Source organism: Alosa sapidissima, chromosome 4 (genome assembly GCF_018492685.1).
Source record: "Alosa sapidissima isolate fAloSap1 chromosome 4, fAloSap1.pri, whole genome shotgun sequence".
Lineage (NCBI taxonomy): Eukaryota > Metazoa > Chordata > Actinopteri > Clupeiformes > Clupeidae > Alosa > Alosa sapidissima.
The window spans coordinates 5,676,417-5,700,100 of record NC_055960.1 but is presented as its reverse complement, the minus strand read 5'-3'; the positions used below and the strand labels follow the sequence as shown (position 1 = coordinate 5,700,100).

At 41.1% G+C, this 23,684-nt stretch overlaps 1 protein-coding gene and 1 non-coding gene across 7 annotated transcripts in view; one reads left to right on the top strand and one right to left on the bottom strand.

The window, feature by feature from the left end:
• Positions 1-17,341: 17,341 nt before the first annotated feature.
• Positions 17,342-17,413, top strand: trnaq-uug. The gene has a single exon. It is a non-coding gene; the product is annotated as a tRNA-Gln (tRNA).
• A 336-nt stretch (positions 17,414-17,749) lies between these two features.
• Positions 17,750-23,684, bottom strand: part of LOC121707367 (tensin-2-like) — a 31,059-nt gene continuing 25,124 nt past the window's right edge. For 5 of the 6 annotated variants that reach the window (XM_042089873.1, XM_042089875.1, XM_042089876.1 and 2 more), the window contains 7 exons: positions 22,384-22,608; positions 21,492-21,569; positions 21,292-21,369; positions 20,943-21,111; positions 20,728-20,796; positions 20,108-20,140; positions 17,750-19,635 (listed from right to left, as the gene is read on the bottom strand). In XM_042089873.1, coding sequence (XP_041945807.1) covers positions 19,491-19,635; positions 20,108-20,140; positions 20,728-20,796; positions 20,943-21,111; positions 21,292-21,369; positions 21,492-21,569; positions 22,384-22,608 — 797 coding nt within the window. In that variant the 3' untranslated portion in view covers positions 17,750-19,490. The remainder of the gene's footprint in view (positions 19,636-20,107; positions 20,141-20,727; positions 20,797-20,942; positions 21,112-21,291; positions 21,370-21,491; positions 21,570-22,383; positions 22,609-23,684) is intronic. The other variant, XM_042089874.1, reaches the window with a different exon arrangement.

Below are 23,684 nucleotides of genomic sequence, written 5' to 3'. Positions count from 1 at the left end.
TTAGTTTCTTGTTAATGGCACCCCATTTAAGCCTAAACAATAATGTCCTGAGGTTTGTGATGCTGCTGAGTACAGTTTTGGCAAGTAGTTCAAATACTGTTTGATGGTTGTTCACACTATCATGATGTCCTCAATAGTCCTTAATTTCACCATAAAAATGCATGTATTTTGAGTTATCTCACAAGTTCCATCATGAATCCATGTGAAAGGAACTGGTGCTAATGGAAATGTCAGTATATACAGTAAAGAAAAAAGACACACTTCATGGGTTGTCTATATGTTGTCTATTTACACTGTGCACACTCTAAAGGGTTCAAATCTTTTCAACATTTTTGCAAACTTTAAGACTATCCCCACCCCCTTGTCCACCTTATTCCTAATTAATCTTATTCCTTATTCCCATCATTCCCATTCACATGACACCATTACATAGTAAAAGTCAGTGTGGGTGGGAATGGCCTATCTCCATCTCTCAGCACCCCTCCCCCAGACACACATGACTTTATTGACATGTTTTTAAAACGAGAGCACTTCTGTGTCAGTGGTATCAGTGTTCGGTACCGTTCAGGACCATGACAATGCTTAGACTAACCTGAAACTGATTCCTGTCATTATACAAGCATGAATAATCTCATCACATGAGCAAAATGGAGCTGCGTGTCTGCTTTACCACAAGCTCATAAACAAAGAGGACCTAACCAACATAAACCCAAAATGCTTTGAGATATGAATCAAACATTAACAGTTTGTTGTCAAAAGAGAATTAAATTGTTTAAATAGGAAAACATTAAAACCAAGAAGCCATTGTCAAGAAAAAATAAAACAATGTTGCTCAAACATTAAAAGTGAAAGAAAACAAATATGCCTGCTTGGCCTAAAATACAATGCACAAATATAATGTGAATCTGAAAGGTTAAGGGAAGGGAAGATGAAATTTGACTAATAGGATGCAGACCTCATACAAAAGGCCGTAGCAAGTTCAGGGCATCTAACACTGATTTCTGTCTCCAGAATATTGTGTTCTGATTTATTATGACCGCCGCGCAGCGAAGCGGCGGTCATATAGGTTTAGTCAGATTTTTTTTTTTTTTTTCTTTTTTCTTTTTTTTTTCTTTTTCGCATGCCCAAATTTCCGTCAATGATTCCCGGGACACTGAAAGACTGGGGTACACGAAACTTGGTGGGCATGTAACCCCACATGGATAGCATGGAACCATCGTTTTTCGTTTTGATCTGTAGCCCCCCCGCTGGACTGGACCCCCCGAAAGGAGGGTAGGGCAGACACAGTTTTCTGTGAATATCTCGAAAACCGTAGGGGTTTAGGAGGACCTTTTTTTTTTTGTATGTTGATCTCAAGGGGCCATGTCAACCCATTCCATAACCACTCATTTCATGTATAGCGCCACCTAGTTAAACACAAAAAAGTAAAAATGAGGTGTTGTAATTGAAGGTATCTGTGACCTAACATAGTCAAAACTGCACGAAATTGGAAGTGTAGGATCATTATGAGACCCTCTGTATGCACGCCAAGTTTTGTGGAATTCCGTTCATGGGGGGCCACACAATAAATTAATTTATGTTACTATACACCAACTGGCCTGTAGGTGGCCGGAGACAGTTTTCTGTGAATATCTCGAGAACCGTAGGGCCTAGGAGGTCCACCTTTTTTATGTATGTTGGTCTTAAGGGGGCATGTTAACCCATCCCATTACCACTTATTTCATGTATAGCGCCACCTAGTTAAAAATTAAAAAGCAAAAAATTTGGTGTTTTCATCACAATATCTCTGGCTGACAAGGTCAAAACTGCACAAAATTAAAAGTGTAGGATCATTATGACACCCTCCGAATGCATGCCAAGTTTTGTGTACTTTCGTTCATGGGGGGCCTTACAATAAAATAATTTATGTGTACATTTAGTGACGTACACCAACAAGGATTCCCGGGACACTGAAAGACCGGGGTACACAAAACTTGGTGGGCATGTACCCCCACATGGATAGCATGGAACCGTCATTTTTCGTTTTGATCTGTAGCACCCCCGCTGGACTGGACCCCCGAAAGGAGGGTAGGGCAGACACAGTTCTCTGTGAATATCTTGAGAACTGTAGGGCCTAGGATGACCAATTTTTTCCGTATGTTTGCCTCCAGGGGTCATGTTAACCCATTCCATGTGCACACATGTGCATAAACAGATACACACGCATACACATACATTTACAGTAATCATACGTATGACACATACTCACACAGTAGACATATGTACGCATGCATGCACATGCACAAACACACATACGCAGGCAAACACACAAGCACGCACATACACACACACACACACACACACCCACACACATAAACATAAACTTGTACATGCACACACACATGCACACAATTCAAGAATTTTTCCCGTCATCTACTTCCTGAATTTTTGGTCATTGATACCCGGGACACCGAACCACCGGGGTACATGAAATTTGGTGGGTATGTAGCCCCACTAGACTTTTACGCAAAAATTTCATTTCGTCCCCATCCCCCCGGTAAAAAATGAAAATGCAATATTATTCTGCTTTAATCGCCCCTATCTTCAGTTAAGATGTTCAGAACTGCACCAAATTTTATGTGTATGATTGACCTGGCATTCTCTGGGGGTATGCCAAGTTTCGTAGAATTTCATCCATGGGGGGGTCTAAAAAAATTAGGTTATGTGTACATTTAGTGACTGTACACTCATTGGCCTGTAAATGGCGGTGCACACATGTACACATGCACACACACAGGCACCCACATACTATCGGTATTAGAACGGCCGATACATAATTACAAATTCAGTAGGATTAAAAGAAAGCCAAAATAAATATTCATCATCATCATCATGGCTGCATTTTCAGTATTGGCGATAAGTAGTCGTTTGTCCACTAGATGGCGCATCGTTGCAGTGAGACGTAATTTTGTTGGAAGTTAAAAGTGGGTTGGAAGAACAATGGACGCTTCCTACAAGGACTGTAATTTACCGAAGCGAACATCTAATAAGGATAGGACGATGTTCACATGAAGTGTAATTCCCATTTCTTCTTGAAGCCGAAATAAATCTGAGGATGTTTATCGGACATGCTTGGTTTTTACTGCAGGTACGTTAATCTTGTAATATCAATAAGGACCTAGGTAATGTTACCGTTAGCGTTGGTTGAGTGATGGAGGCCCATTTGATTGATTGCATTTGTATAAAACTATAAATGCGGTTATACCAAGCAAATTGATAGCAGCACTGTTTGTATCTTTCGACTGTCATTTATTGCATGTGCTACAAAATCATTCTGTGCAATGGAAGATTTACCAACGTTACACCGGTCTGATACAGTTTTGCCTATACATGCGTGAGACTGAGACGCCTGTTTATTTTGTTTTAAGTGCGTGCAGGGTGTGAGAGGGGAATCGATGTGCTTTGATTCCAGCTTGGCAGTTGTCGTCTGTGAAATTAAAAAGCACGTGTGTGTGAAGTATCCAAACAATGACACCTTCATTTCATTATGGCTGCTTTAGCAACACACCTTAAGCTACTGTGTAGTGGGTCCCATTTAGAAGTGGCTACTTCATTCGCGCTTTCCTTGACTAATGGAGCTGCGTGAATGTTATTACAACATTCGCCACGATATGGCAGTTTAAGTCCGCTTGATACTGTAAGGCGTAAGCCATTGGTTTCCAAAGGAGATTTTATTTGTGTCGCCAGCATAGCCTATTGACAATTTATGTTGTCAATAGGCCTACCTTATAATCCTACCTGTAGCTTAGGGAAGCTAACAGCTTTCTATTAGGATCTAGTTTGTTAGTTACCGTTTTGTCATAACTCCCTGATGCATTTTTGCATTTAGAATAGCCAGAGCGTGTATATCTCAATCGAAAAATTAAACAATATCGGCTGCCTATGGACTAGGCTGGGTGAACCCAGCCTGATCTGCCCGCTATTTATTTTTTGATTTCTTAAAAGATTGAGCTTGGTCTGATGAAAGCCAGACTAGCCATGGACCTCAGTTACACAATGCAAGGGAACATGAATCAGCCTATATTTGCACGAACAATAACGGACAATAGCTCTTCAACTTTGGCCCGTTAAAATGTGTATGAACTGTCTAGCGACGCATTTCATCAAGGCCCATTTGGACATGTCAGTTATTTGCACCACTGGTTAGATGTAAAACAGCATTTCGTTTCAGACGACTGTTACTTAATTTGTGCATTAACAATAACGTTTCAGACTACTGTTACTTAATTTGTGCATTGACAATAAAGTATTACATGAACTAAAGATGACTAAAATCTTATGTAGAAGAAGAAACATCCATCCATCCAAAAATGACCTTTGTTTTTGATAGCTGTTGAAAACGGCATGGAACTGACAGAGATGTTTTTGTTTATAAATACATAATAAATAAAATAAATAAATAAATAACATTATGCTGATACCTTTTGCTTTTCCCAAATACAATGTAGCCTACAGGTGTAAGTGACCTTTCATCAATCCAGTTGCAATGGATGAACTGTGATGAACTGCCCTACTTGTGATTGCTTAGAGATGTTAAAGGTTTTATAACAATGCTACATCTTCTTTGGCTATTCTACAATCTATTCACCTTTTCAGCACCAGTAGGCTACTTTCTGTGCAGCCGCACACACACACTCAGGCATGCCAAACAAGCATACACAAAAGTTTCAAGAGTGGGGGATGGAGTAAAATATGGAGACAAATTGAAGTGTGATTTATTTTCGCGGAACGGATGTCCAGGACTGAGCGGCGGTCATATTTTGTACCGCTATGCGGTACATCTAGTTTATGCTCACAATAGTAAAATGAGATTTGCTGTTAAGAAAGGAAAGTCACGGCTGTCTAATTTATCAAACCATATTACATTACAATTACATAAAGCAGTCCAGTTTTCAATTAAACACAACCTTATTATGTTAAAATAGTCATTTCAATGGAACATTCCATTGATCTGATGCATTCATTTTGTCTGATAGCATGTAAGTGTAGCCTATACATTGTAAAAAAAATAGTGGGTTTGCTGTGGTGTAACTGGCAGTGCCAATACCATATTGGGTTCAAGTACCCATGGATATCCAGGTTTAAGTTTGATCCAGGTTATTTCTCTCTCCCACTCATTTCCTGTCAGTCTTTATCCTATCAAAATAAAGGCAAACACTTAAAATATATATACTCCAACAGAATCATTTCAGATGAATGTGAAGCACCTGCACTGAATCAAGAAGGCAAATGATCACATGGGATGCCTTAGTGCCACCATCATTGTGTTTCCATAAGCCTTTGCAAGAACACTGAGAAAATCAAGCAGCTATCAGTGTTACCAAAAGTTTTCACATGGGTTTTGTTAAAGTTATCCTTATAGAACTTTGGAGCTGTGTTGTGTGTTATGCTTTAAGATGCTTTGTCATCCCACCATGCATGCGGTATTGAGCATGCACAATATCATTGATATAATTTGAAATATATATGACTACAACGACAAAATGTCTTTCGAAATTATTATTTCAAGATTTTATCTCAAAGTCTTTATGTCAAAATAATCTTCCATGATGCTGAATATGAAGTGCAACATCCAAATGCCTTCTCATTCAGATGATGTACATTAAAATGAAATAAAACAGATTATTTTATTTCAGTAATAGGCCATATGCTTTGTGAGTGATTGAAAAAAAAAACTGAACTAAATGTTGTGGTAGCCAGGGTATTAATTACTAAGTGATTTTTTTAATGTATCTCAAAAATCAAATTCCAGTTTAAGATCTCCCCTGAATTATTTGGCAACAACAATAATGTGGGCCCTATGTCGATGAGGACTCTGTCTCATTTAAACCCACATTAACTGTTTTTAGGCCTAACTCATTTGCCATGCTGTTGTTGATAGTGAAAAGAGCTAGGACATCTTAACACTAATGTTAAATGCTTATGTTATAAGCCTAATGTAAATACTTAAATGGATCCTTGAGAACACAGAATTTTGGTGAGGAAAGGGACTCAGCATTGTCAAATGATTTTTAAAAGCGAATTTCCCTGCTGGGGAATTATGATGTGATCATAATTCACTCATTCAAAGAGATGCCAACCCTTTAATCAGCTAATTGAATCAAACAGTTTGATCCATTTTGCCAAAAGCACTTAAGTAATTCTGTCAATAGAGGCCATCAAAAGAGTTTTGGTGATCGAGGGGTTGCTGTTCTGTTGATAAAATGACTGTGTAATTTGTACTTTAAAACAACTAGTTTTAGTTCTCCCCCAGAATTCAGTACATTTAGACATTTCACAATATGATTACATAACAAATGTTTCCAAATGTATAATACTTCTTAACTACATGTTACTTGATTAGACTAAGCTCTTGGTCCTGCTAAAGCATCAGTCTTCCATCTTATCCCAAGCCATCTCACTTTCCCATACTCCTTAGTAGAACATCCTTTTGATATTGTTATATTAGTTAGGGAAAGTTAGGCATTTTTTTCGCCAATATGCAAAAAAATGTCTACCAATAACTTTTTTTATGTGCTCCTATAGGTGTCTAACCTGACCCTAGCCAGATGAATTTCGCTCCGCCTAGCTCCACTCATCCATCTGGAACCGATCCATTGGAATGGTGTTTCAGAAGGCTGGGCCTAATCAAAAAATGCTTGCATATGATTGAATAAGCCACTTGTCCGTCATCTATTGACGTGCTACTTCAACCACTCACATCGAAGCCAACCCGTGACGCTGATAATAGTCTCACGGTCGCTTCTCCACTACGTCACATCTATGAAACTCCCACCCTGCGTCCTGATTGGCTGAACCATAAAGTCGGTTGCAGAAATCACTCTCAATGGAAGAGGTCCCAGATGGATGTGAGTGAAGCTAGGCGGAGCTAAGCGGAACGAAATTCATCTGGCTAGGGTCAGGTTAATAGGTGTCTAGTAACACCTCCCAATATCCACGGCCAAATTCTCGGGGAAACGCCTGGAGAGCCCATCATGTTTGGGGTTTGGCGAAAATATTGAAAACATTTTTTTTACCAATAGCTTTTGAGATGTCTAACCAGGGGTTTTTAGGGGTGCTGAATCTATCCCAGCCATTAGTTTTGAGTAAGAATGACTCCAAGTCCATAAAAAATCATTGAACAATTACAAAACAAAACTTCCTTAATCAATTTAAGATTTAACAAACCTCATCCCTCAACTCCCCTGCACTCCTTCACTCCTGTTATCATCTGGCTGGTTGATGTTCTGGCAAGAGTTACCATGACCAGACAGAATTACACTTGACTCCTTGCTTTTTACCTGTGACAAACTTCAGAAGGTAGTCCGGTGCAATGGGATCTGGTGTAGGGACTAGTGCTTAACCATGTTCTCCTTGTTTCTATCCACACTCAAGGACATCTAGTGACGGACTTTGTAGCAGTAGCCAATCTCTGGTCTGGAGATATGCCTGCAGAGAGTGCTGTGCTGCAGCTCCTGTAGTCGGAGGCAGTTTCTAAGGCTTGATAGTTATGTCCTCATGAGTTTTACACGTTGCTCACTGTCCACCCTCCATGTTGTACACTCCTTTTTCTCTTTCTCTCCCTCTTTCTCTCTCTCTCTCTCTCACACACACACACACACACAACACACACACACACACACACACACACACACACACACACACACACAAACACACACACACACCCCCACATTTATGCACATTGACTCTCAGAAACACATTCACAACCAGCCACACCCACTAAACACCTTCACTGATACAGTCTTTCTCTCTGTCTTTCTCTCTCTCTCTCTCTCTCTCAGTCTCACACACACACACACACACACGCACACACACACACACACACACACGCACACACACACACACACACACACACACACACACATACATAGCCTACACACACATGCAAAATGTCCTTTCTCACACACACCATATTGAGACAAAACTATCTGTGATTAGTACCAGTGTGTTACACGCAAACAAAACTTGACAAGCTGAGATCTGTTCTTTTCTGCTTTTCTTTGTGTGTGTGTGTGTGTGTGTGTGAAAGCGAGAGAGAGTCCACTGCGGAGGGTGGACGGTGAGCAACAAAATGTAGAACTCATGAGGACAAAACTGAGTTAATATTTTTGTAAATATTCTATTATATCTTTTCATGGGACAACACTGAAGAAATTACACTTTGTTACATTGTAAAGTAGTGAGTGTATGCTTGTTTAACAATGCATAATTATTGTCCCCTCAAAATAACTCAACACACGGCCATTAATGTCTAAAACTGCTGGCAACAAAAATGAGTACACCCCTAAGTGAAAATGTCCAAATGTCCAAACTAGACAGCTATAGAAACACATAGGAAAAAAAGCTATTGGTAAGAAATGTTTTTGCAGATTGGTGAAAAAAAGCCTAACTTAAAAAGCCTAACCCCCCCCCCCCCGCCCACCTGAGGAAGTAGTAACACAGCAATGGTAGGGGGGTCCCGGGACATGATTTTGAAAAATAACCGCTTAAATTATGATATCTGGCGAGTTTTGTGGAAAGAAATTGAAAATTGAGTTGAAATTGAGAAATGACATAACCATCAACAGATTTAAGGCATCTTGCTGTGAAAAAAAGATGGCAATCACAAAGCATGATTATCACACATAGTGTGATCTGTGTTATTTGAGGGGCCGATATCAGGGGTTGAGAATATAGTAGTGACTTCACGCAGAGGCTTGAACTTCAGGGCCCCCTGGGCCTGGGCCCAGTATGCCCGATCAGTAATCCATCCCTGAGCCTGAAAGCTTTGTTAAGCAATTTGAAAGTCACACATCATGCTTTATGTAGATCTAAAGGGCAATAAAGTGATGCAAAAATATCTGCAAAAAACTGTGTATTGCACTATGAGGATGATGATAATATGAGTGAGTGGGAGAGTAGGTGAGTGAGTGAGTTACTGGGTGCAAAGAGAGAGAGGAGGCCTGGATTGTGTGGACTTTGACTGTTTAAGTTTGCTGTTGTGATCTATAGTAACCGCTGCCCCCTCCAGCTCAGGCCTGCTGTTATGCAACACCCAAAGCCCCTTGCTTTGCTCTCAGGAACAAGCTCCCATTCCTTCTCTCTCATGCTTCAGCTCACTTGTTACACTGGTGTTTCATTACCTCCCTGGCTCTTGTCTGTGCATTAGGTTTAAACAACATGTTTTTTAGGTAGTCACAAGGCTGTTTCTTGGTAACACTCTTTTACTGACATTTCCATTTTGTTTGTGTCCCCGAGAATTCATATTCATAGGCCTATATCAAAGTTTTAAACTACACATTGTGAAATAATAATAACAAATGACTGTCTGAATGATATTGATCTGCACTTTGCACTAGTATCCCTTGTTGAAGTTTAATTTATCTGATCATCATCTTTCATTTCCAGTAATTTTCATGTAATATTTGTTTCATAATAACTTACTAAACAAATCAATAAAAAATGATAAATAAATGAACTATTCAGAAGCAAACTGACCTTTGCATTTAGAGATAGATAGATAGTTTTATTCCTTACATTTTAACACGAATATTGGTACTTTCTACTCCTTACATTTTACAAAACTGGCTCGTTACTTTAGTTTCAAATAAATTCAGTAGAGTTACCGTTATTATTTTTCACGTCCTCATATATATAGTTATATATATATATATATATAGTTGCACTTGACGCACCACTACAAGATGACTCGACAGATTTTTGGGCGGCATTCGCGTGTAATTATTCCATTTTGTGTAGTCATTCTATCAGAACCTGACATACAATCCAAATAATCTGCAAGAAACCTCAGAAATGCATACTTTTATTGTCAGTATGCATTTTGGGTAACAAAAAGTCCTATCGGGAGTTTCCATAGGGCATTACAAAACGCATGAGCATACCTTGGCAAATAATGGTCTAAAGTACTCATTTTTCATTCTATATTGATCTATTTTTGCACACAGCTTCGCAAGACCTGGTGCTAAGACTCAGGTGTGTTTCTAAAATCATATGAAGTGACCTAGAGGGCTGAAATGTGGTCAGTTCAGAGATGCTTGTTATCTGGCAGAAAGAAAAAACAATATTCTAGGCTCTGTAACTCTGTGCCAGTGCTTCCTAAGAAACTACAGGATCTTAGCTTTCTAAAGATGTCCAGCATTTGATGGTAGGTCAAAAGAACACACTGCCCTCTGAAGTAGGCAGTGCAATGTTGGGGGGGAAACCTAGAAATGGCCCAACAGATTATGGGAAGATTTAAAAAGAGAGACTGGCACTCTTGCACTAGTAACATTTGTGTGGTCCAGGTAGGCTACCGTTGCATAATGGTTGTCATTCACAAGACTACTTTTATTTTAAGTAAATTTCCAAGCCTGTACTTTGTTACTTTTACTTGAGTAAAGAAGTTAAATCAGTACTTCTACTTTTTCCAGAGTATTTAACACAAATATTTGTACTTCTACTTGAGTACGGGAAGTGAGTACTTCTGCCATCTCTGTAGATACTTTACTGATCACCAAGGGTAAATTCAAGGTCTCAGTAGCATAGACATCACACATAACATGCACTTACAGTAGAAAAAGTAATATAAGTATATAAATATAAGAAACACTGAACAAAAGACAGAAGATAAAAAAAAAAAAAAAAATCTAAATACTAAATCAAATATCCACTGTGATTAAGGATGGATAAGCATGAGGCGCTTGCTCGCTCATAGGGCAGGGACTGAGCCTGTGGTTCTGTATGCATGGTAAGGTGCTCTATGAGAGCGAGTGTCATGGTGATGGTGCAAATAAGTAAGTCCAACAGTGCAACTGTCACGGTTGCAAGGGCTTGACCCAAACACAGGGCAAAGTACAGCAAGGCAATCTTAGAGTTACAAGAATCTTTATTTCCAACTAAACAAACCTTGTGTAACAACACACGTTGACTAATAACTGACGAAGACTGAGGGGAGACAGAGGGTTTAAGTCAGAGCACGATCAGGAGCCGGCACAGGAGCCTCACTCGGGGCTGGAGAGCGAGCTGGAATCGGGACTGGAGCTGGAGCTACCGGAAGAACTGCAGGCCCAGGGCGTTGGGGACCTGGTCCATCCTCCTCAGAGGACCAGTCGTCCTCAGTGGTTTCCCCCTCCTCTTCATCCTCCCAGAACAGCTCCCAGGGCATTAGGTGCAGTGGCAAGTCAAAATTAAAATTAAAAAAAAAAAACTTGCCTTCTTCCATGTTTGTGGGTCGGTTATTCTGTCACGGTTGCAAGGGCTTGACCCAAACGCAGGGCAAAGTACGGCAAGGCAATCTTAAGAGTTACAAGCATCTTTCTTTCCAATTAAACAACCCTTGTGTAACACAACACACGTTGACTAATAACCGACAAAGACTGAGGGGAGACAGAGGGTTTAAATACACAGGGGTAACAGGGCACAGGTGGACAATGAACAAGGTAAAACAAGAGACCGGTGGAAACCATAATTAACAGACTAACACGGATCAGGTGCAGGGGCGGAGACACGGGCACAGGGAACAGAAACACATGGCAAAACAAACAAAAACACATGGAACAGAGGGGTATTTCACAAAACCTAGATAAGGGATTAAGCTGGGATTTATCCTGGATGAATTTAGCCTTGACTTGGTTTCACAAAAGAGATGGCACATAAATTACCATGGGGATTTATTCTCTGCACCTAGCCTGGGGCCTATTGCACAAAACTAGGATAAGGGATTAAGCCGGGATATCTTGGTTATCCTGGCTCAATTGATCTGTGATCCAGTTGCACAAAAGCGGGATAGGGGGCAGCAGGATATGTTATGGTATAAATCACCATGGCGATTTATTCTGTGGAGCTAGCCTGCTCCAGACCAGGCTAAGTTCCAGGATCTATTTAATCTCATCCCTTATCTCAGTCAGCAGTCACCACAAACGGAAATCAATAGTTATTCCACTGCCCACTACACATTGTTATCACATATACCTAGACCCACTGTCATTATTTAAACGTTTGTGATCATTAATTAACTTTTACATACTCGCCATTCCCAACCTGTCATGCGACAATGTGATGTCACGGGAGTGCCGTAACCATTTCACACGTGGTGGTCGCGGAACTAGTTGCAATATTCTCCTTAACAGAGGTGTTGCTGTTTGTTGCTGTTGTGAGAAGGCTATCTACCTACTTCACACCGTAGAAGAAGCAATGAAGCCGCTCTAGTTGCCATGGTGAATCAGTGAATCTGTGATCGGTGGCGGGGTCTATTTGAGGGAGCCGTGAGCGCGCACTTATCCAGGATAGGTTTCACCTGGCTTGATGAATCCGTGTCTGCTCATCCTGGCTTGCTCGTTGTGCAACCAATTAAGCCTGTACACTCTTGTTTTGGATTCATTGAGCGCAGCTCAGTAACTTATCCCGGATGTCTTAATTCTGCTTTTGTGCAACAGGCCCCTGGTCCCGACCAGGCTAACGGCCAAGCTAAGTTAATTCTAATGGTAATTATGTTGTCTTATTGGTTCAGCTAGCTGTCATTCACATCAGACCTCCGTGCTCCTTTTTAAGGAGCTTTATTCCATTTATAAACAATTTGCCAAATGTATTTGCTCGCAAAACAAAACAGATTGTCTGCCTACTACTACCATATAGTTATTATTTTAATTGTGATAACCTTATAATTATTAACATAGGCCTAGGTACTTATTGTTTGCTTATTTTGATAGACGTTTGATGAATAGCCTACTGTAGTTGATTGGAAGTGGAGGGGCAAGTTTTCGAAGGTATTTTCAACTATAATATTAAGGTAAATCATACTATGTGCATTCTTTGCAATGGCAAGTGCTTTCTTAATGATGTTGTGTGCCGAGACAAGGAAGCACTCACACGTGGGTAAATTTGCATTCAGTTGGTCTACCACGCCTACTTTTGCTGTTTTACAGAAATAGCCATGATTCCCCATTCTAAAAAGGATAACTTTACTTCATTGTTAGTCTATATCAAAAGCGGTTGTTCACTTTGTGTGAATGACGCTATTTTCCGCGTCTTTTTTATTCCAACCGTGGGCACTTTGGAGCAGAAACGAGAACGCGCACACATACTGAATTACATACACCTGGCTTGACATAGTCGCTCCTACCAGAGACTTTCTAATGTGGAGACACAGCACTCAAAAAATCCTCCATAGAAATGCATGGGGCTAGTTTGTCACGCCAATATGGCCGTTGTCTACACATATCCCACCCCTTCCTCGGCAAAACGTCGACATGTGAATACATTGAGCCAATCATATGGTGTGTTGTGAAGACATCGTGCCAATCATGTGTTGTGATCTCGCCACTGGAGCAAGATTGGTGTCGTGAAGCCTTGCGCACGCGCAGTTCGACCCAAAGACTGTGCCCGATGAGTGCCCATAAAACGTTGGTATATGGCCGCCGAGTGGAGGGACTTGCCTAAAAGGACTTTGCTCCTACTCATCCTGGATTGGCATTAGTGAAACGAGTTGAGCTAGGATGACCAGACAACGCTATGTCAAACCTTGCTTTATCACTTATCTTGGATGTCTTAATTCTGCCTTTGTGAAATACCCCTCAGGGGCCTGTGGGGTATACTACGAAGCACGTTAGACATATCTAGGCTATGTAGACATATCGAGGCTTGACAAAGCCTTGACTCAGGGGTATACGTTAAGTGATACTACGATAGCAGTTATGTGATATATTTGTCAAACTAGGCTTTCAGCTCAGATCTGTGCGCGTTCTCGGTGTTGGGATGACGTTGGCCAATCCTGAAACGTGGAGACGCACAAGACCGCCTATAGTAAAAAACAATTACTTCCGCATTTATGAGCGACAGTGTAATCTACGGTAATTTTTTGTGTCTAACCTATAACATCAAATAAATCAATTGTCATCAGTTGTTGTTAGTATGCACGTCCATAGTGGGATATTTGCACGCACAGCACTATTAAAGCACATTCGAGATCCAAAATGTTAGTAGAGGCGGAGCTCCACCTGTAAGATATATGACAGAATCCTACACGTGAGAACTTCGTTTTTAAGACAATTGATTGGTCAGTGGGCGGTAGAATACACGATTTGAGCTATAATTTAGCACATAACCTCCTCCCGACCAGGTTTGGTTGACAGCATAAGATACCATGGTGATATAGCGACACCAAAACAGATCCACTTTCGTGTCACAGCATACCCTGGCTTTGAGCGCAACATACCTCGTTAACCCACTAATCGAGATTCGTAGTATACCCCACTGTTGCACAAAACCAGAATTAAGACATCCGGGATAAGTTACTAAGCTGCGCTCAATAAATCCAAAACAAGTGTGTACAGGCTTAATTGGTTGCACAACGAGCAAGCCAGGATGAGCAGACACGGATTCATCAAGCCAGGTGAAACCTATCCTGGATAAGTGCGCGCTCACAGCTCCCTCAAATAGACCCCGCCACCGATCACAGATTCACTGATTCACCATGGCAACTAGAGCGGCTTCATTGCTTCTTCTACGGTGTGAAGTAGGTAGATAGCCTTCTCACAACAGCAACACCTCTGTTAAGGAGAATATTGCAAGTAGTTCCGTGACCACCACGCGTGAAATGGTTAGGGACTCCCGTGACGTCACGTTGTCGCATGACAGGTCGGGAATGGCGAGTATGTAAAAGTTAATTAATGATCACAAATGTTTAAATAATGACAGTGGGTCTAGGTATATGTGATAACAATGTGTAGTGGGCAGTGGAATAACTATTGGTTTCCGTTTGTGGTGACTGCTGACTGAGATAAGGGATGAGATTAAATAGATCCTGGAACTTAGCCTGTGGGGTGTACTATGAATCTCGATTAGTGGGTTAGCGAGGTATGTTGCGCTCAAAGCCAGGCTATGCTGTGAAACGAAAGTGGATCTGTTTTAGTGTCGCTATATCACCATGGTATCTTATGCTGTCAACCAAACCTGGTCGGGAGGAGGTTATGTGCTAAAATATAGCTCAAATCGTGTAATCTACCGCACACTGACCAATCAATTGTCTTAAAAACGAAGTTCTCACGTGTAGGATTCTGTCATATATTTTACAGGTGGAGCTCCGCCTCTACTAACATTTTGGATCTCGAATGTGCTTTAATAGTGCTGTGCGTGCAAATATCCACCTATGGACGTGCATACCATACAACAACTGATGACAATTGATTTATTTGATGTTATAGGTTAGACACAAAAAATGACCGCAGTGTAGATTAAGCTATCGCTCATGAATGCGGAAGTAATTGTTTTTTAATAGAGGCGGTCTTGTGCGTCTCCACGTTTCACGATTGGCCAACGTCATCCCAATACCGAGAACGTGCACAGACCTGAGCTGAAAGCCTAGTTTGACAAATATATCACATAACTGCAATCGTAGCATCACTTAACGTATACCCCTGAGTCAAGGCTTTGTCAAGCCTCGATATGTCTACATAGCCTAGATATGTCTAACGTGCTTCGTAGTATACCCCACTGGTCTGGAGCAGGCTAGCTCCACAGAATAAATCGCCATGGTGATTTATACCATAACATATCCTGCTGCCCCCATCCCGCTTTTGTGCAACTGGATCACGGATAAATTGAGCCAGGATAACCAAGATATCCCGGCTTAATCCCGTATCCTAGTTTTGTGCAATAGGCCCCTGGACACAGGAAGTAAACAAGAGGAGCAGACATGAAGGAAAACACTAAACAGGGAAAACAAAACACGACAGGACCCTTACAGCAACAGTGCAAGAATATGTCTAGAGACCAGCATAAAATAATATGGACATATAAGAGAATAATGTAGACAAAGTAATATAAAAAACGATAGCAGTGCAAGAATAGGGTGAAGTAATAGGGTTAGAAAGTAGTAAGTTTAAGTAGGCTGGTATTAGAAACCATTAAGATCTATGACATGTTTTTTCCCTCTCAGGCTCTTATGTCCAATTTCCATTTGCTTTTATGCATATCAGGGGAAAACATGTCACTTGGGAGCTTTTCAGTACAGCACTGTCATATAGTCTATCCATCATGGTGTGCTAAAATATATCATATCCAAAATATACTGGCATGGCACACACACACACACACTGCTGTTCTATTTACATTTGACCCTTGCTGGTTGACATTATTGGGATTCTTTGACCTGGAGAGTGTTTGCAGAGGAGGCTAAAAATACTGAGGTTTGTGAAAGATTCAGTTTGTACATTTTCTTCAAAAAATTTAACAAGGTGTTGCAGAAGCGTCTCCTTCTCCTATACAAATATAACATTTCATGCATAGGTTAGCACACACCGACTATCCTTATATCTACTTCATATTATTATTATTATTATTATTATTATTATTATTAAGCTACATAATCTTAAAATATGTCATTAAATGTATATCCTGGTATGACACAAAAAATAGCTAAATCTTTGCAGTTTCTTGGGGGTCTGCATGTTTTACAATAGGCCTTGCCTAATCCACATTTGGCCTAGCCAAAAAAACGTTTTTAAAACATGACTAATTCCCAGTGAATGTTCGTCTCATTCCGACAAATCTACATAGGCTATGGCATAGCTAGCCTTGAAACAACATAGGTCATCTATCATCAAATTGACAGAGGTTTTAGGCAAAATCGATGACCGAAAAAAAGTAGGCCTATTTTATGAAAATTGCGACTTGGGTAGTTTTAGTAGTATTATTGTTGGAGGCGACACATCAACATCGTAGCGTAGCCTACAACTTCATAAGGCAAAACCCACCATTAAATAGCTTCACTTCGATTTGTCGGTAGCTGCAGTAAAAAACTATGAATGGAACATGAATACGACGACGGCCTGCTCATTCCACTCGCTGAAGAGGCACATCGCCCTCTGCCGATTCGATAACTTGTCGCCACAGTTCAACATGCGTTCTTTGATGATAACAAAAGTAGGCTACTATGCTAACTATTTCCTTCATCACTATGTAGGCAGCCTGCCTACCACAACCCACACGATGCACATATGCATAGTTTAGAGGCCCTACTGTGCTAGCTCGTTTTTTGAAAAGGGTAACGTTAAGGTTATGGTGATAGTATAGTCAGCCACAACCCACACGATGCACATATGCATAGTTTAGAGGCCCTACTGTGCTAGCTCGTTTTTTGAAAAGGGTAACGTTAAGGTTATGGTGATAGTATAGTCAGTTAATGTTGCATGAGGATCGAGTTGCTTGGTGTATTAATTTGTCGAAACTAAGTCAGTAAGCTATGTGGCGAAATGTAACGTCATATGAAAGTAGGTCAAGCTACATTTGCTTTTATTTTGAGTTAGCTTCCCCGGACAGTCGCTATGGTCCCATGGTGTAATGGTTAGCACTCTGGACTTTGAATCCAGCGATCCGAGTTCAAATCTCGGTGGGACCTCGTCCTTTTGAAGTGTAGCTCAATTCAAAGCGTTATCATTACAGCCAATTCGAATGGCTGAAAACCTATGAAGAACAAATGATGTTGCTAATAGCCTACGTGATCACTGTCACAATATGGGGCTAGGGAAGTAAGTGCAGCCCATGTGAATAGTTAGATAGCAAATTACTAGTGCCACAAATTATGTGCAGGCCTGTTGATTCTGGTTTGGGGGATTTACTACATATAGGCAAATCCTCTGAAAATGTTATATGTAGCATAGGCTATGGACAGCAAGCCTACAGCTGGTAGGTCTACTAGGTCTATATGACAATAAATGCAGCAGAGGAAACATGATTCATGGAAACAACTTTATTTTCTTTAATGCATTTCATTCAAAAATAGCATGTACATTTCATTTTCACTGGAACTTCAAAAATACTTGCAGATGGTGAAAATATATTACTTCTGTAAGGTATAAAGATGGCAAAACAATTCATGGACTCTTATACAAAATGCTCAGCTGTATCCTACAACAAATTAAATATAAAATGGCAACCTAAAGAGCTTTGGCAGTATACAAACACATGGTTTGAAAATGCAACCTGCAGCAAGAACCTTGGTCTTTCCAGTGACCCTTGTTTTTTTATTTCAATGTGGAAGCTGGAATTGTACTTCTTTCAAAGTGGAAGCTGGAACTGCATTTATTTCAGTGTTGTGTGACCCACTTACTAAAATTACTCTATAAAACACAGCGAATGGTATAATTTCCCCTTGTTTAGAACATCTTACTACAGGCAGTTTCCAAAAGACAGTGCCGTATTAGGGTTCAATGATCAAACACACACACATTGTGTAAATATTTTAAACAACATTAAAACACATTTATAAAATCTTGAGGGCAATGGTAACTCCTTAATAGTTTTAGATACCTGAGAGGGTGTCATGTTAACTCAGCATCTGTGCAGCAAAGATAGCCATTTCCATGAGCTTTACCCTCCTTTTAAAATGGTTCACCTTCCATGACAAAAAAAAAAACATTCGTATTTTCATACCAAACTGAAATCTAAAATCACTTACTTAAACATTCAGGATGAAACAGCAATACTCCTGACTGATACAGTCACATTCCACCAGACATAAGCAGGATCATCTCCACCTCTCTGTTGTGCTCAGCCCAAAATAACACTTGTGTGCTTCTAAACAAGAAAATGGCCTAGTATTTCATTTCATTACTGGAAAATGGATAGTAGGACAGGTTGACCTACGAACATAAATAAGAACTGTAAATGTAAAATTAATGTAATGGTTATTAAATTCACCTGTGATTCAGATTCTGGTTTTATAAAAGGCTGTTCATATTTTGAGCTAACAGCCAATCAAATTGCACCCCTCCCTTCTCTGATAATGAAGCACTGTATTGATTACCTGGAGTTGTTCAAGACTTCAAGCAAGAGCCAGAACTAGAGTACAAACACCAGTTTGCTTGAGGGTTATGATAAGCAATCCCTCAACAAAACGTGTATGGGATTACAATAGCAGACTGCTCCTTTAACTGAAGAACTTTGGAAAATATTAGTCATTATGACTAAGCCACGACCTGGGTACAACAGTCAGAGGCTAAACAAGCCTTTCACCACTAGGGTGTGGACCGTAACGAGGACCATTTCTTCTCAGTTTTGATTATTTTCAATCATTTTGGACCAAAAGAGAAAAAACAGGAATCTGCTGTGTCACCTGGGCTTGGGACTTTGGGACTATCTAGTGTATACTCATGATTGTTCCTTCTCTTTCCATAATAAAAAATACAGTTCAAAATAATGAAAAGGTAACGCACAGTTTGAGTCACATTTGGTCTTCTGTGAGACTGAGTGTACGGAAACATCTACATTACTGCAGCATCACAGCTGTATGTCTGTATTTCACTCTCTCCCCTCTTTCATTAACCATTCCTCTCCATTGTAAGGAATCGCCTTAGCTTTGCACTTTCCTCGTTGAATCCTAACTGAATCGTTTCTCTTCATTCTTGTCAGCTTCCTGGGTACAGAAACAGAGTTTTCTCTGTCTCTCTCCCTCTCTCTCCCTCCCTCTCCTACTGCTATCTCCTGAGCTGCGGCCCCAGCATGATTTTGTTGATAAAGTTGACGATGGCTGTAGCAGGTTGCTCCGGGTCCAACTCGGCGAACAGGTGGCACACATTCTCTGACGAGCTGCTTGTGCGCTTCGCCACGAAGCCAAACATCCTGAAACAGTCAGACAGGAGAAGCCAGGTCACCTCACAGAGTAATACAAGCAAAGCCGGCAGAGGGAGGGGGGTGTTTGGGTAGACCGAAGCAGCGATGGAATGATATCTGCAGCATGGTTTATGTTCGCAGGGGGAATTCACGTCGATGTTCTAGTGTGTGTTGATAAGAGTGACTCTCTGTTGCTTATTGATATATACATTGTGATATTAGCTTTTGTAAACAGAGAGTACAAAAACATATATAGACATATAGTATGTATGGTATGTTATGTATATGATATGTTACACTATGTATATGTTGTGTGGAATCCACTTGTCCGTTGACATAAACTCAAGTCATACAGAAATTCAAACAAGCCAATGTGCTCAGCCCTGATCATCAGCACGCACATATGCCAAGAGAGCTGGGTGTAGTTCCACATACATTGTGGGTCACATAAAGAACACAAACTCGCATGATCAGCACTTACTTGGTAGAGGTATTATTATCAGCATTAGTCCACCTGAGGCACAGACAAAGAGACAGACAAGACTAAGAACCACATGGACAAGCAACGGAGTAATTGAGTTGCAGATGAAGACAGAGACGGGTGGGGAAATGTATACAGTTTAGGGGGGGGGGGTGTGAAACCATGAGAAGATGTGTTAGAGTGCGTGAGAAAGTGAGTGGAGGAGTACACAGTTGCAGTACACAGTGACACATACGATGCTTCCGACGGAGCTGACAAATCAGTCTGTATACTTTTACACAGGAAAAGGCATCACATCCTTCTCAGGGCAGCACACTAACACACACACATACAGGCATAATACAGGCACTGACCTAAACTCCACAGCTGTCATACACAGGCTGATGTAAGGGGGCGCCACTTGTATGGGACAAGGAAGGCACACATACACTCATTCATACATACTGGCCTCTTTAAACATGAGACCGTATCAGATTCAAGGCTGATGGCTTGCATTACAACGGCCAGCAGTACAGCTGTGATATACAGTTTCAGGTAAAGGAAATGCTGCACGGCCTTGTGTGCACACATGCAAGAGTGGCGTGGCGTTTGAGAGGGCAATAGTGACATGCTGAAGTTACCTTTGATCTTGAGGGTCCACATTGCTGAACGTTACGCTGTTAATGGGGTAGTGCCTCCTGAAAAAGACTCTGCAAATACATGAAAAACATTTAAAAGGGTAGAACAAAATGAGTCTCCCAAGATGCATTGCATTTTAATTTTAGTGCTTTTAGGTCTTGTGAATGACTGGGAGAATGTCTGTGAGAGTATAGAATTGTCTTATTGGCTTGTGTACCTGCGCTGGTTGTCAGTGAGCGTTATGCCCTGGGCCGACACTTTAAAGTGGACCACCGTCGCCGTGGGCCGGGGCTCCTGACTCAGAGTGACCTTTGTTGCCTTGGAGATGGCCTGAGGTCCCGTCAAAGACTCTGTTTCCACAGAGCTTAGATAGAGGACGTTGCATGCTGCAGGGAGGAGGAGAACTGTGATGGTGCTCAGTTGAGTTTGTCCCATTTTAGAATGCGAAGCAGGAGTACCTCCTACTGTCCACGGAATGTATTGCACCAGTGTGGCAAATAGCCTCACTTCTGCTCTCACATAATACACACACATACATACACATGGCGGCTATCACATAAACAAACCTGCCCCTTGCTTTAGCAAGTCCGCTGCTGTACTGGTGTTGGTGCCACTCTGCAGTTCCTGTAGTTCTCCCACAAGATCTAAAAAACAATTTTTCACTAGTTATACACACAGTATAAACAAACACACACACACACACACACAAAGAAATCTAATAAATATAAAATGCTCCTGTCTCCAGTGTGACATGGTGGGGACAGACCTTTCTCGGGTATCCGCAAGGCACATGGCAGTGAGATGGGAGTGATGGAGTGCTGGTACACCAGGGCTGATAGACTTCCTGTGAGAAGGAGAAGGAGGATGAGAAGGAGGAAGGGAGCTTTGAATCAACCAGAAAAAAGTAGAGATACACTGCTAACACATCAGCTAGAAGGCACTCCTCTCAGACCCTAACCTTTCCAAAGCTACAGCCTGCCCAACATTTGTTTGTAAAGGTTATTGCCTCCTCCTGGCTCCATTTGAAGCAGGGGATGAGAGAGTCTTAAAGCATTCTCCTGTCCTTGCTGTTTATCCTTCCTTCACACCTAAAAGGTCATATCAGTTAAATATTCCTTATTTAACAGGTCACAGAAATGTTCAGCGCTCAGTCGAAGAAGAGTTACGAAATCAGATGAAGCGATGTCAGATTTACTATTTTGCTGAATGATGTAGTACTGAAACTTCTTTAAAATATTCATTCCCAGACAAGACCTTCTGGCTGGGCATTGTTATTATAAAACACTTTTGTGTAGTTTGTCTTTTACATGATGAAGTTCTTTCCTTCCCTCCCACACCTCCTTTTGTCCTTTTTCTTCTGACTTTTATTTATGCCTGTGCTGTTGCCTGTATTCTTTCCTGTCCTGGGTCATATTTCCTGTATGCAACACAGTGACCCTTTCTTTATCTGACCAGCCTTATCCTCTAGACAGGAGAAACAGTATTGTCCAGGCCATTCATCTTCTCACTACTATTCATCTTCTGATGACTATTCATCCTGATCACACTCACTATGCTCGTGACTTCCTTTCATTTCTCTCTCTTTTTTCCCCAGTTACTCATGCAGGACAGCCTTTCTCTTTCTGTCATTTCCTCTATCCCTTCATCATTTTGCTCACCGAAGTAGGACTCGTTTTGGCACCCCTTGATCTTCACGCCACGGGAGCCGGTTTCAATCAGGAAGTGTCGGACGAGCTGTTCCAGGGGGTCACCCCTGCTCCCGTGGTTATTGGCGTTGGCCGGAGGGGTGGCTACTTTGAGGGCTAGTCCATAGGCGCCTTGGAAGGAGTTGCTGTCTCTTATCAGGAAAGAGCCTGGCTCTTTATCCCTTAAAACTGCAATGGCTGCAAAGAGAGGGATAAGGAGATCTGTTGATGAATGATGCAAAATGTACAGTGCACCACAGAGTTAGGACTGCCAACATATGCACACAGCCTAAGCAGTTTGGCAGATGGCCCTATTTTGATGTCACAAAATGTTAGCGATCCCAATCATTCACATATTGCGAGAAATAGCTCTACTTATCTCTGCTCTAACATCCAGACAAGTGCAGTAGTACTCCCCCCCCCCCACAAATGTCCTTGCGTGCCTGGTTGTTTTGCTACTTTGTTTCGAACATTGATGAAGCATAATTCTGTCAATCAAACATCTCATGTGGGCTGTCTAAGTTTATTTTTACTTAGCTTGATTGTAATGATGGTTACTTAACTTGGATATCTTAGATAGATAGATAGATAGATAGATAGATAGATAGACTTTATTGATCCCCAAGGGGAAATTCATCTTGGGGTTTTATGTATATTTTTATCCAATGTACTGTTCAATTGTGAGAGACCCAGTATTTCAGGCGACCCCACATGGGGTCCTGGCCCCAAGGTCGGGAAACGATGACATAAACTAAAGAATTAGTCATTCCCTATGTATTATTTTACTATGTTGTCTTCTGATTGTTTCTATGACTTGTATACGTGTGGTTATATACACTTATGCACTTACTTGTATAACTTTAGGTTTATCATTAGCATCAAACATCACATTATGTATGAAGCTACACTTGAAACAGTACGGTCCTGTTTTTTTTTAATAGCATCTGCATTATCTAAATACAAATAAAATGTATATACTGGTATGTTTCATGAAATATTCATTCTTTATTACACTAATCTGGAGTACGTCTACAGAGTGCTGTTGCAGAATTTGGCATGGATTCAACGAATCCCTCACATGTCCCTCACGTCTAACCCCACTGATTGGTTTTGGATGGCCCTCCGTATGGCTGACATTCCACGCGAAGGCTGGAGTATGTGGCTATGCGCAGTAAGGGAGTAGGGGAGGAGGATGATTTGGGACCCGACCATCATTGCCTAATTATGTTTAAGTAGAGCATACTTCTCTGCGCTGCTCCAGAGGACACTAGTGT